The sequence below is a fragment of the Coloeus monedula genome (assembly GCF_965178545.1).
Source record: "Coloeus monedula genome assembly, chromosome: 6".
NCBI classification, from domain to species: Eukaryota; Metazoa; Chordata; class Aves; order Passeriformes; family Corvidae; genus Coloeus; species Coloeus monedula.
In genome coordinates this window covers 50,590,851-50,604,939 of record NC_138786.1, presented here as the reverse complement: position 1 = coordinate 50,604,939, position 14,089 = coordinate 50,590,851, and the positions used below count along the sequence as shown (strand labels likewise).

The window sequence follows — 14,089 nt, the reverse complement described above, 5'->3', positions numbered from 1 at the left end:
TTTCATGAATCCAAAGATGCAACCCTTCTTTGCCAAAAACTGGGGAGCCTAAAAGCTCGTAACTCTACATTAGTGCAGCAATTATACTAGCTTTCCTGTACTTTAAAAACCAGAGACAAAAGTTTAATGTTTCTGGCTTTGCTTCTTAAACAGAAAGTGAGAGTTACACTAGACAAACTCCAATTTAAAATCTCAGTGGGGCTGACAGCTGTGTTGAAGAAGAAAGCTTTTCACAGTACTAGCTTGTGGATTGATTTTAATAATGGACATTTTCTTTCCATAGATCCAGTATTTATACTCTTGTTGTTATTTTAAAACCTGCCTGGGGACACATAAATCTGCCTGTATCATGATTACATTTACCGACATTTCATGCCTATAATCAGACTAGGACCTATGGCAGAAGCCATAGGAATATTGGGCAATCTATTCTGTATGGATAAGAAAGACTCCAGGTAGTTTTCCAAAAAGATAACCTATTTTATGGATATTAAATTAACTTTGTCAGTTTTTCAGGAATGTAAGGTTTTGTCAGGAGAAATTTTTGGCTTATTTCTGAAAGTAAACATTATGGGGACTCCTGAGTCTTTTTTCTTGAGTTCATGTGTCTCTTTCTTCCAGTTGCTCCCAAATTCTTGTTCCTTTCTCCAGTCCTTGCTTCCCTGGAGCTTGCAGCACTGCTGCAGTTCACTCTGTTTGGTAGTGGTGGAAAGGAAGACAGATGCAGACTGGTCGAGTGCTTCCAAGAGAAAGCTTAGGGTCGTACAGCTCATAGCTACACTGAAACCCCCAGAAATAATCCAAGAATCAGGCTTTTTATGGAAACCCACTGGCAGTGTTTTACTTTTCATACTGCTGCTTCTTGAACTACAAATGTCAGAAGCATATCTGTAGTGCTGCACTGCTGCAGGCTGGCTTTGGGAAACCCTTCATAAAAATCTGTCAGTGAGGCTGGGTAAGTTCCCTCCTCTCATGAAGTCATCCATTCTGGTCACAGCTACACTCTGCACTGTCCCTGGGGCTAAAGTAAACATTACTGAAGAGAAAATGTGCATGACTTACAAATCCACAGCACTTTGCCACATGAAGATATTTGCAAATATTTAAGAACAGAACAGCTTTCTCATAGGTACCTGCATGTACACCATGCTTAACCAACAGGTGCCACCTTCTGTACACTGCACAACCAGTTAAGAACAAGTTCTTCTACACTGCACTTGCTATTACAATTTTGGTGGACACTCTTGCCTATCACAGGATGGATGTTCGTGTGGCCAGAGCACCAGGTGGGGACTGAGGAATCAGGGTCTCCGGGGTCCTAAGGACACCTTTGTGAGCATAGGGACACCCTTTGTTGTTGGGAAGTTGGTCAGCATGAACAATTCTGGCTCTGAGAAATGGTGTCTTTCTCCCCCCTGCACAGCAGCACTCTCTCTCCAGTTTTATGTTGCTTGGACAATGCTGTGTAGAGCTACTAAACATTTTATTAAAGCATGTGATTGCCATCTTGTCAAAGCAGTGTATGGGCTGCTTCTTCCTCACTGTTGCCAGGAAAACAGGGATTTGCAGAAATGACTGTGCTTTATAGATGGCATATTGCCCTTTACCAAAAGCCATAATCCCTCTGTTAGCACAAATCTCTGTTGCCTTCCTTCTGTTTTCTCATTCCTGACCTCTTGTAAATGCTAATTTTGATTTTTTTCCTGTGTCATTTTACTGTCAAAACTGTAAACATTAGAATATTACTAGGCAACACATCAAAGCAAGATTTACAGATGATTGGTCTTCATTGTTCTTTAAAATTTTAGCTTTTTTTTAATAGCACAGTAAACAAGATATTTAAAGCTTCCCAAACAATGCTTATAAATTCATCCTGTTGCAACTTTTCCAACTTGCAGTCACTTATAATTGACATCAGCTATTTCTCTGCTACAGTTACAGGACTGCTGTGCACAGGACTGTGCCTGAGGTAGCTCCCACCTAACCAGGTGGGAGCAGAAGTCTCCTAGAAAATAAAAGGCCTGCAACCCCATGAGGAACAGCTATCTCAAACCACAGCCACAGTCCTGCTACACCCTTTAGGTGCACTCTGAAACTCATGCCCTACCCTCTTTCCCCTGCCTGTTGCTTAATCCAGCTAGATCAATGCCAGCCGGGTACATTTATACATATTGTTTAGTGCAAGTGTAAACAAAGACCTAAAATGGAGTTGTGCTGTCATTTTACAAGGAGAAAGAAGAAATCAGTTCCTTTCATTATCAATCATTTTCATGGAGTTTTGTGGCTGACAAACAGGCTGCTTGAGAGAAACAAAACAAGAGGTACGTTAAATCTTGGAGATACCCAGCTGCAGAGCAGTAATTCTCATACCAGTGGAGACGTGTGTGCAAAGGCACTGTGCAGAGACACAGAGGTATGCCCTGAACATTTGCTGAAGCCCCAGATATGTGGCAGATAAATATCTGAAACGCGAAAGGAATGGAAAGTAACTTTCAGGTGAAAACACAAAGTGCAAAGCCAAGGTATATTCGTATTTTCTACCACAGCAACTTGTACGAGTTGTGAAGATGAAACCAGTCAATGATGTGATCCAGCTGTGGAAGAAATCAATGGCACAATTCTCACTGATGACCACCAGGTATTGGACTAGGCTTTGAAATCAAAAATTGTCCAGATGAGCAACTGTGAGAGAAAAAAATGTAGTTTGTTGTAACCTAGTCACCCAAATTGCTAGTGTATGTACCCTACAGCCCTGTGTTAGTCCCTGAAAATGACCCACCTAGTAAGTTGTCAGCTCCAGTAACCTCAAAGAAGAAGACCATGCAACAATGAAGATTCACAGGAAGTCCCATTCTCTTGTCAATCCTACTCTTGTTTACTAACAACTTATACAGAGAACAGCCCCTGCACCATGCTGCAGCATGGCTTTCTAGCTGAAGTAGTTAAGGAAAAGCACAGATACACCCAGAGAAACATCAGTAAAGATCAGTGGCAAGCGATCCTCTCTGCAAAAGGCTTTAAAGATAATGAAAGTATTAATCATTAATTCCAAAAATCAACATAAAAATCCACATGTAATTCTGCTAACTGGGACCAAGTATGTAGTAAAGCAGACAGTGAAATCAGTTAGTATCTTTTTGGCATTCTGTGCTTGCAGAATTAGTTATGGGAGTTGCATTCACTCAGCATTTAATTCTCTAGAAGAGGCTGTTTCTCTTATCATTTCTTCAATATCTACCCCTGTCAGACCCTGATCTCAGTAACTGATATTAGCTGCAATCTATGTGATAAGCACAGGACAAAAAGGTTCCCAAATTTCAAGTGCATCCTACACTTGGTAGGATTCACTTTCTCGGATGAGCTTGTGCCAAGCCTCGCAGCCATTCAGAGCTTCTGCAGCTCCTGCAGGTACAGCAGGGCCAAATCCTGCCAGTGGCTCACAAAAGCAGCTGCTGCTGCTGCCTTCTGCCCACAGCTGAGGACAGCACAGAGCTCTGCTCGCCCTCACTGCTTTCCATGTGTCCTTCAGGACATGAACTGCACATGTACTGTAATAGATCCAAGAAGTTTTCTTTGAGTCCATGGTCTCATAAATCAACATCTGTGTTGGATTCTAGGTTATGTGAAAAGCACCAGCTTTGCATATTTGCGCTTTATCACCCAATCAGTAGGCTAGAAGTAGTAAGTCCAAATCCTGAGAGGGTTAAGCCAGTCAAACTACATCAGTGAACACGGTCTGACAGGGTAGGCATTGTTTGGCATGTATCTTAAGCTGTCAGGAAGAGCAGCCAGTGAGCAATGCAGTACTTGACCTGTCAGCATGGTACAGATCATTTACATAGCTTTTCACAAACATTAACAGATTAATCCTCACCTTGGGACGCACAAGCAAGGTTCAGTAGCCCTGACAAACAGATCCGGAAGCTGTCTCCCACAGTGATTGTAACCTGATTTCCAGGAGGATCAGCATCTTTACATCTTGTAAAAGCAAAGAGGATGGGACGTCATACCTCCAGACCAGGAGAAAAAGAGGTGTGAAGCAGATAGCAGCTTTGGCCCAACCTCTTGTGTTTGTGGGGGACTGGGGCTGTGGGGACTTTCTTAAGTGCTCTATCCTGGCTCCTGTTCAGTTCACACCAGCTGTGACAATCACAAGCAGGATGGTATCTCTCACCCTGGCACTGAGGACATGGGCGCGTTCATGTGCAAAGTGCTGTGTTTCATGCCCAAATCGTAAAGCAAACCAAGCAGCTGAAGTGGAAATGTCCTACCTGGTTGCAATTTCCCTACCCAAACAGCTACCCAAAGCATCTCAGCTCATCTCATTGGGATTGTTTTATAAAAGTAGTAGTCATCATATGAGTGAAAACTGAATTCTGAGTACAGCGCTTGGGCTTTGCATTGAGGAGCAGGGAGGATCCGTGATGGATATGGCCCACAAGATCTTACTGACATGCCTCATAGACCTAGAGACAAAGTGGCCCATAAGGCCATGCTGGCTGTTTTTTTAAATTTCCTGAGAGACCTGTGCACACATCACTTATGCAGCTGAGAGGTCTGGTCTTAGCAGTGTTACTGAGGGCTGAGGAGCTGTCTGTAAGCCACAGGGGACTGGGAGATCAGGTCCCTGGTGAGGCAGGACAGGGTGTGATCCCACAGGTGTGTCCCCTCACAGGAGGGACATGTGCATGTGTGCACTGAGGGGGTGAGAATCTTGGTTTATATCCACATGCAATGCATGGATGTACCCAGATGCACTGCCGTGGGGTTTAGACATGTGTGTCCACATGGACTGGGATAGACACAAAAAGGATCAAGGGAAGATGAATCCATACAGGCATCTGATAGAGATGTGGGCAAGGAGGACAGGACACCAGATTCTTTAGACATACAGTAATTCATGTGCTGTAACTTGGTAAAAATTTTTAGCTGATTTTAACTGAAGGTCTCTGTTTTATGAAGGAAATTGCTTATTGATCCTGTCTGTCTACATCATATTCACACTGTGCTATTCATATGCTTAACCTGGAGGGACTCGGAAAGGTTGTTTCTCTCTTCACACACAACTTGACTTCTGCAGGGAGACAATGCACCTCCATGTGAGGCTGCAGCAAAGGGTAGGAAGAGTTTGTGAGATAGGGAACATTAGTGTTCCTGATATTGAAATCCCTGTGGTGACAATTTGGTGTGCCTTCTTCATATACTCAGAATATCTACTGAAAGCCAGATGAGCGGTCACAAATTAATTTGGAGATAGATTCAGCAAAAGCATTGTAGGATTCCCTCTGTACCATTACACATGGTCTGCTTATGGGTTTTTTTGGGTTTTTTAGTGATGCTTTTGATCTCTCTCCTCTTTTGAGACATTGCAGATGTGATTTGTGGTCTTTTACTAGCTGACTGAAATTCAGTGAGGAATGGAGCAGATACTCTGGACCCTTTGGCATTAAACGTCCATTGTGTGGTTTTCAGGGTGGAGACAACAACTAGACTGAAAGAGAACAGTGATCCCTTAAAATTCCTTTTGAAAGCACATGAAGAGATGCAGAATTTGTGGGGTAACAGTTAGGAACAGAAATAATCGACAAGCCCTTCTTCAACCCCCTCTAAAGTGCTTGTGATATTAAAACCATGCAGTGAGGTACATCACATTACACAGTCAGGGTGTCCCCAGTGATACGACACATTAAAACATGCTGAGCATTACATGAAGTAATGTCAAAGATGTCATTACCCTTATGCTGACCCAGTAATACTTCAAAATTTCTCCAGAGGAGCAGGTAGAGTGTAGATTGTCATACATTTCCACAGCAGTGTTTTCAGAACACATCCAGCTGTGCCAGGCTTCAAAGCATTTTGGTGCAACATAAAGCATTTGCAATGGAATGAGGCCACAGGAACCCAAACCAAATGGATATGACATCACTGAAACTCTTCCTTATAGGAAAGGTTTGTTTTCTAGCTTTTCTTAATACATATAGAGGACAAGTACTGTGTTCAGCAGCACAGAAACAATACTATCCTAAGGCCCATTGTGTTCATCCATTAAGAGCCACTTTCAAGAATGCTTTAAAAGCCCTTCTGAAATCTTACCTTCTCCTGCTAAGTATTTTGTAGTGCTTCTGTATTCAGTGAACAGTTACATTTACTGTGAAAACCTCGACAAACTCCCTTTTACCCAGTGTTTTGTTTAGATGCAAGCTACGGAAAGGAATTCCAACACACAGCTCTTAGACAGGCTTGTCATCAGCTTTCCCATTCAAAAAGTGACATGGTTTTGTTTTCAAACATTAGGCTTGTCTTCCTTAAAGGAAAGTTTCTTGCATTCTTAGTACTTCAGTAATATCTCACTTTGCAGACAGTATTGCTAGGTTTTGGGATGTGTCAAAATAAAGTCCTAATTTTTTTCATCAAATGTATCACTGTTTCACATGGAGGAGAAAGTGTTGCTTTTCAGTATCTAAAGACATATGCATAAAATGATTAATCTCAAATTTTCAGAAGTTAAGAATATGGACCGCATTAATATTCTCTGGAGCTCTTACAATGAATGAAATTCATTATTTATTTTTCATTATTTATGTTGATGGGCTTAAGTTGTTCTCCAATATTTCTTAGCTGAATAAAAACCACTTTACCTGTCAAAGTTAGGTAATTACTCAACTCCAATAATTAGATTTACTTTCCTGACTCTTAATGTTGTAGAAAATAGGCATATATTATAAATCTCATGGTCAGATCCTCAAAGGTATTTGGATCCCTTACTCCCTCTGATTTTAAAAATAAGTAGAGGCCATGTGATACGTTAAGTTCTTAAGCACCAGTATGTGTTTGAACTTAAACATCTTCATGTACTCTAATACCCAAGGTTCCAGGGAAAAATTGCCAGCTTAGCTAGAAAAGATTTTCAGAACTTCTTTTATGATATTTACAGATAACATTAGGTCTAGTTTAGTATGGAAGGTTGAGGTAGGCTAGGGATGACCCTCTGCACCATCACTGTGGATGAAATTAGATTGCAGGTGATCCTTCTGGCTGCCCTGAGCTCTGTGCACTGGAGAACATTATTTTGAAGCAATTTGTGTAAATCCTTACTATAATGGAGTATGTATTGACAAAAGCATTCCTTTCTAACATTTTTCCATTATAAGCCAGTAAAAATAAAAAATGTCAGAAAAAAAAAAAGAGCATACTTGGTGCAGTAGGGTCCATTTTAAGTTCTCTTCTTAACACTTCTCAGAAATAAAACCAAAGTGAGATGAGATTTCCAGTAAAGTATTGTTTTTAATCAGACTTTCATATTCTTCTCTATTAATAGGTTGTTGAATAATTGGGTAAGAATTGTACTTGTCAGCATCCAGAGTCATGGAACACCTGGAGCTGCACAAGGTAAGGCAGATACCACTTAAGCTTCTGGTATATTCTGCTGGAATTCGGTACTGATTCCAAAACTCTGGCACATTTGCAAAAGCTGTTTTTCCTTCCTGACGTACAAAATTTTTCTGACTTTGTATTAGGATGAAAAAGTCATATTTTTTTCCCCCAACTTGAAAAGTAATTTTAGCAGCTAAGTACTTTCCATACAAACCATCTTTTCCTTTTTCATAAAGAGGATACAAAACTGAAAGATTACCTTGGACAGAGGAGGCATACCAGGGTTAATAAGAATCCCTGTTAGGTCTTATATTCTCTCTTTCATCTCTTTTCCCCACAAGTGCTGGATTCATAATGATGTGTGAATCCTAGATAGCAAATCATAGGTCTTTTTATGTTTTAACTGGATTTCTTTTCTGGGCTAAAATTTGATTAATTTACTAAGAGCCTTCAAACCCATTACATAGCCCCACAGCTGTCCCTAAACACTGACAGCATAACCAGGTACATATGTATGTCCCCCAGAACCTGTATGGCATGTTTAGGATGTTTCTATTTAGTTATTTTCTGTTTAATATAGGATCTACTTCCCCTGTGAAGAAAAGCAATTACATAATTAATGGTTACATTCAAACAGAATGGCTCAGGAGAGAAAAAAGAATTTTTAGGACAACTGTGTCAGACTGGAAAGGAAGTACGCATCAGTAATTCCCTTTCACATTTGATACTTCAGCTAGTATTAACTTAAAAGTCCAAATGCAAGTCATTAAGCAAAAAAATGAACAAAATGAAGAGCAACCTTGCAGGGACAGTGATGAACTGAGAATAAGGACATTTGGGTTCAATTCCGAACTCTTCCCTTGCCAGTATAGCTTTGGGCAGTTTCTTTGTTCCTCAGTTCCTTATCTATTTAATAAGGATATTAATACTCGATTAATTCTACTCCTTGCCTGCATGCCTTTTGAAGGCCTCTTGAAGGTTTTTGTAGTAAAAAGTACTACTTCTGGTATCTGTAAAACTCAGAAAAATAGAGGCCTGCTTTTTGTTGAAGACACAAGAAGAATTAAAGGAGGGAATCACCATCAGAGATTCTGTTCTACCATAAACCTGGTGAGAACTGCGGCTGAGTTTCAGTAACATGGGGCTATGCAATATGTAGTGATAAAGATGACCCTTCAGAAAGCTTCTGGTTAAAGAACTGACTTGTGAGAGCCAACAAATATTGGGACAGCTGTAAAAGACCTAGTGAAAAAAATCACAACAAAACACTTCTCTGTTAAAAAAAAAAAAAGTTGTAAAATTTCACTGAGAAAAACAGATAAACAGATAACTGTACAATTTATTGTAACAAATGGAGGTCTGATTAAAATTAAAGTATTTTCAAACATACTGATTTTTAGAACTTTTCCTTTTTTAAAAACATTTCAATATTTTATCCTGGTTTATGAAGAACACAGATGCTGATCTGTAGAAATTACTTGACCAAGAAATATTCTTTCTATGGACATTTACACTTAAAAACCAAAATTTTAAGATTCGTTTGGGCTTTGTTTTGGATTTTTTGCAGGCCTTTCAAAAATCAGGTTTTTGCTGGATCGTAAATCAAGAGAGCTCAAGGCATTCTGAGTACAGGAACTGCATATGTGCCACATTTTTCTTGACTAGAAATAGTTGCTGTAGGTGTGGAAAACATTTCCACTGCTCAGTATAACTTCCCTGACAATGCAGATGGTTCAAGCTTTAATTCACGTTGTTTATCTAAAGAAACCATTCAAAGGACTGAAATGAAATGCAGGTGTTCCCAGCATCAAACCTTTATTGACTAGAATCTTAAAAGAAAATGAAATTACTAATTTTCCTTGCTTTAGAATTGATGGGGAAAGCCAAATGCAGCTGTTGTGCAAGTTTTTTAATTATTTAAAATATCACTAAAGAGTCTTAAGTCGCAGCAAATCTTTGACAGAAACGTATGCTGAAGACAATGAACACCCTGTATGATGCAAACCCTTCTCTCTCAAAATAACACACTCTTTAGAAAAGAATCCACTATTCTCACTATGTATATTATAGGGATAAAATAAACAAATGAACCTATTACTGCATTAGTGTACTGGATACACATTAAGGTGTTATGCTTGCTTTTTTTAAAATATTCTTCTTTCTACCACAATGCATAACCTCGTGGAAAAAAAAATCCTATGCAAAAAGGAACTGTTCTTTACAAATGACAGTTAATTAAATATTGCTTGTTATGTAATATATATCTTAATAATACAGACATTTATAAGCATGCAAAATTGCACAGAGACATAAAATCCAGATGATTTTATCTTTCCTATTTCAATATATATCTATATTCTTTAGGAAGTTTACTAAAATTATGATTTCATATTTTGTTTCTATACCATAAAGACAAATGTTCCTGAATCAACTAAAGAGCTCAACATCACGTATTAACTAAAAAATGAACATATTTAATGTAGTAAAATGCTGGGTAAGTATCCTTAAACCTAATAATAGTGAGTATTTGGTAAGATCAGTGATGTTTCAAATGAATCAAGGATGGGTTCCTGGAAAAATTGAAAATACCTAGTAGCAATGTTAATACTGTCAGAAAAATAATAAGGCAATGAATGATTCCAATAAGAATACACTTGTTCGATTTGGAGGCCACTAATAAAGGTAAATTTTTGCATACTCTGATAATTTTTCACTAACAATGTATCTGTACAGTTCCATGATCTTTAAGAATGTAATTAACCTATTTTTCTTTCTCTAATTACAAAGTAAAAGATTCGCATACGTAAAAAGAAAAATTATTTTCTTTAGAAGGGAAATCCAAGTTATGCATGAAGCCTAATAAATTTGTTGCCATGACAATCAAAGAGCCTGATCTTATAAAATCTTTCAGAATTTATTCACATGAGTAGTTCTTACTCACTGTGCTAGTTTTGACCTCTCCCGTTCTGAGTGACCACCGTAAGAGGTGGAGCCCAAAGTCATGGAATAAATGAACACAATGGACATTTTGTGAACATTTCTAGACATTTTACAAGGGTGGTCCATAGACTAAGGGAATGTTATCTGCATGGTTTGTGTAAATATGGGAAGGGGGGTTGATTAATGAGGATGTATTGGATAGTGTGGGACCTGAGTATGATACAATTGGTTTAGAATAAGGGATAGAGAATGTGCTGGGTTTAGCTGGGATAGAGTTAATTTTCTTTCTAGTAATTAGTTTGAGGCTATGTTTGGTGCTAGAAACAGTATTTACAATACAGAGATGTTTTAGCTCTTGCTGAGCAGAGCTTCCACAGTGCAAAGGCATTTGGTGCCTCTCATCCCACCCCACCAGAGAGTGGGCTGGGGATGCACAAGGAATTGGGGGGGGTCACAATTGGGACAGCTGACCCCAACAGACCCAAGGGATATTCTGTACTATATGGTGTCATATAAAACATGTAAAACAGTATATAAAACAGGGGAAAGACAAAGGAAGAGGGGAGAAGGACTGTTCAGAATTATGGCATTTTCTTCCCAAGTAACCATTACACAGAATGGAGCCTGGCTTTCCCAGAGATGGGTGAACACCTGCTTGCCCATGGCAAGTGGTGAATGAATTCCTTGCTTTGCTTTGCTTGAGTGCATGTGGCTTTTGCATTACCCATTAAACAGTCTTTGTCTCACCCATGAGTTTTCCCACTTTTACTTCTCTGGTTCTCTCTCCCATCCCACCAGGGGGGACTGAGTGATCAGCCCTGCAGTGTTTAGTTGCCAGCTGGGGTTAAACAATAACATTCATGCAAGTTGTCCCACTGATTGACATAGAGCTGCTGATGTGAGGTTTGCAATGGGCAAGTTGAATTCAGGATGCAGTCCTTGTTCACATAGAGAGTTGAGGGGATGGCTTCCACAAGTAAGAGGTTCCTTCTGGCAGTGAAGATGACATTCATGGGTTGTGTTGTCCTTCCTCAGTTTTGCTTATTGGTTCTTACATTAGTCACACATTTTCGATAATAAAATACACAAAAATTCTGCTTCAATGCTCAGATATATGTGTTTTGAACCTTTATTCCTAAAATCAAGGCTGATTCCTCTGTACCCTACTGAAATATTTTCACACTACAATGTGTTTTTTCATCTGTGCTTCCACCTGCTGCAGTGATTTGAAGAAGTTGCATTACTGTTTTCTCTTTAAAAACAGCCTTGTGGAATCCTTCATCATAGAAGAAGGAAATTTATTGGGAACTACCACAAAATTACATCTTTTGAGTAGTATTTAAACTCTGATTCCTGTTCATGAGTCCTGCTGTGGCCTGGCTTTTGTGCTTTGACTTTATTCATCCTTCCCACCCTGAAAACCTGCTGCCAGGAGCCTGTCATCTCCATATCCGGCTGCACAGCCCATGAGAGCTGCCACACAAACCTGCTCCTGATCTTTTTCCAGCTCCATCAAAAGCAGTCAGATTTCCAAGGGGTTGCCCTCAGAGTGAAGGCAGGTCCTTACCACAGTTTACTCAAGAACCACTCAACTTTTCCTCTTCCAAACTCAGTGATCCACCAGGATGTGTAAGAAAATACATATGTTTCACATTGCCAAAAACCTTTTAGTTCTACCCTAATTTCTGAAGCAGAGACCCAAATAATCCAGCCTTCCTGGAAAAGAAACCTGTTCTTCCAACTCAGTACATTCATTGTGCAATTCCTGATCTGCTTGACAATTTCTTGACAATGACCCATGCATTTGTAATTCAGGTAGTTAATAACATCTCCTTGCACTCCCCTAGCACCTTTCACCCAGGAAGATGAAACCACATTACAGCTGTTAACAAAAAGTATCTTGCAATGCCCACTGAAGATATTTCTAATAATTCTCAATACTCCTCTAATACATAGCAAAAATTACTTCATATAAGAACATCCCATACTGGATTTGTTTATTTTATGACCTGGATAATAATTCACTGTGGTCATTTTCGGCTTTCTGATGTGTAAGAGAATCTGTCTCCCACTGTTTCTAAAACACAGCATCCAAGTCTGCACTTGATAGGTGTTTCCCATGGAAACAAAATAAAATAGATCTTTTGTACCTGCCAGTGTTGCAGACATTCAAAACCTTTCTGCAGCTTTCATTTACTAAAATAATATAATTCAGGACCATTCTTGCATTGACATAGGATTTCTTTTACCTCCTGTTTTTGCCTTCTAGTGGTCAGTGCACAGCTGAGGTGCAGGGAAGGTATAGAACTATGACCCCAGAGAAACAGACAGAGCAAGAGAAAGAGGAGGCAGGAAGAGGGGAATGGAGGGAGGGAGGGAAAAAGAGAGAGAAATGTCAAAGCGAATTCCTAAACATCCTCTTTAGCATGGAAATATGTGCAATACATATTTCTGCAGATGTTCCAGCTGCAGATGTTCCAGTCCAAATGCAAATGACAGCACAGGTGTGCACAACACACACACACACACACACACACACACACACACACACGGAGTCACAAAGCGAGGGAGAAAGACAGAAATTATCTTACAAAGCTGCTGCAGTAATCAGGACACTTGCTCCTGAAAACAACCATGCAAACAAACATTCTTTGTTGCCTTTCTACATTTTTTCAATATTCATGTCACTATTGATATTATTTTATACCTCTCACCATATCGGAAAGATGGTTATTATTAAAAGGAAGGAAAAAGGCCTTACCATGCAGTGCATCAGGAAGAGATGAGAAGCACAGAGCATGCTGCAGAGATTAAGCTCAGCATGGCATTCAGATATCCTTTGGAATTGAAGAAAATTGTCCAACCCATTCTTCCTAACAAAGCGGACAAGTTTTCTCTAGGCTTGAATTTTTCACCAGAAGACAGATCCTTACAGTGCATTATATTTTCTTCTTCAGGAGATATATTTCCTCCAGTTAAGTTTCAGCTCCGCAATGCCATTTCCAATCAGCTCTAAGAAGTTCTTCATTCCCAGATTCGCGGTGTCATCAGAGGGACTCCAAAGAAAATCAAAGAAAGAAAGAAAAAAAGAAAATAATACCTTACCAAAGCCCTGAAATTACTATACTGAAAAGGAGAAGATATAAAAATCCCACAACACCCCCTCATTTACTCTATTACCTAGGTATTTCACAACAATCAGTACTACCTCTTTGGTCTCATATATGCAGTGCTGATCATTTGTAACATAGGAAGAGGCAAAAACTTTCCCAATTTACACATGATGCATTTTCATTACTGCCGCTCAACTGTGTACTACCAAGCAACCCTTTTAATCCTAAGGCATCTTTAAAACCATGTGTCAAAAACACCAGCTCTCCCTTTCCTTTCCCAAAGAACAAGAATATTAGAATTTCTAGAAAAATGTTGGAGAAGGTCTGAAAAATAACCCAAAAATACAAATCAGATCTAAAAGCAAAACCCTTGAAGCAGGAGGCTTCTTGAGCAACGAGGTACTTTGCCTGAAGAATTTGGGGACACACGCATTAAGTACCATAGGGAAGGAGAAAGGGGGAATGAACGGTGGCTAACAGGGTGTTTGGAGAAGATGGGGTGGGACCAAATGGGTGTCAGGCAGGAGTGGGATCCTGAGTCACCCTCAGCCTCCTGCCTGCTTGCTGACAGCAGCTCGGGCTTCCCCTGCACTTTCTGCAAAGCATATTAATTGATTCTGGTTGCTGAGCAACTAACTCTGGGGAGCCACATCGAAGGCTCC

At 39.7% G+C, this 14,089-nt stretch overlaps 1 protein-coding gene across 1 annotated transcript in view; it reads right to left on the bottom strand.

Annotated features, from left to right (window-relative positions):
- TUNAR (transmembrane neural differentiation associated intracellular calcium regulator) overlaps positions 1 to 13,114 on the bottom strand; it is a gene marked incomplete at both ends in the record, with an annotated part of 28,032 nt that extends 14,918 nt beyond the window's left edge. Inside the window, one exon of the mRNA XM_082283264.1 lies at positions 13,076 to 13,114. Coding sequence (XP_082139390.1) covers positions 13,076 to 13,114 — 39 coding nt within the window. The remainder of the gene's footprint in view (positions 1 to 13,075) is intronic.
- Positions 13,115 to 14,089: the final 975 nt, after the last annotated feature.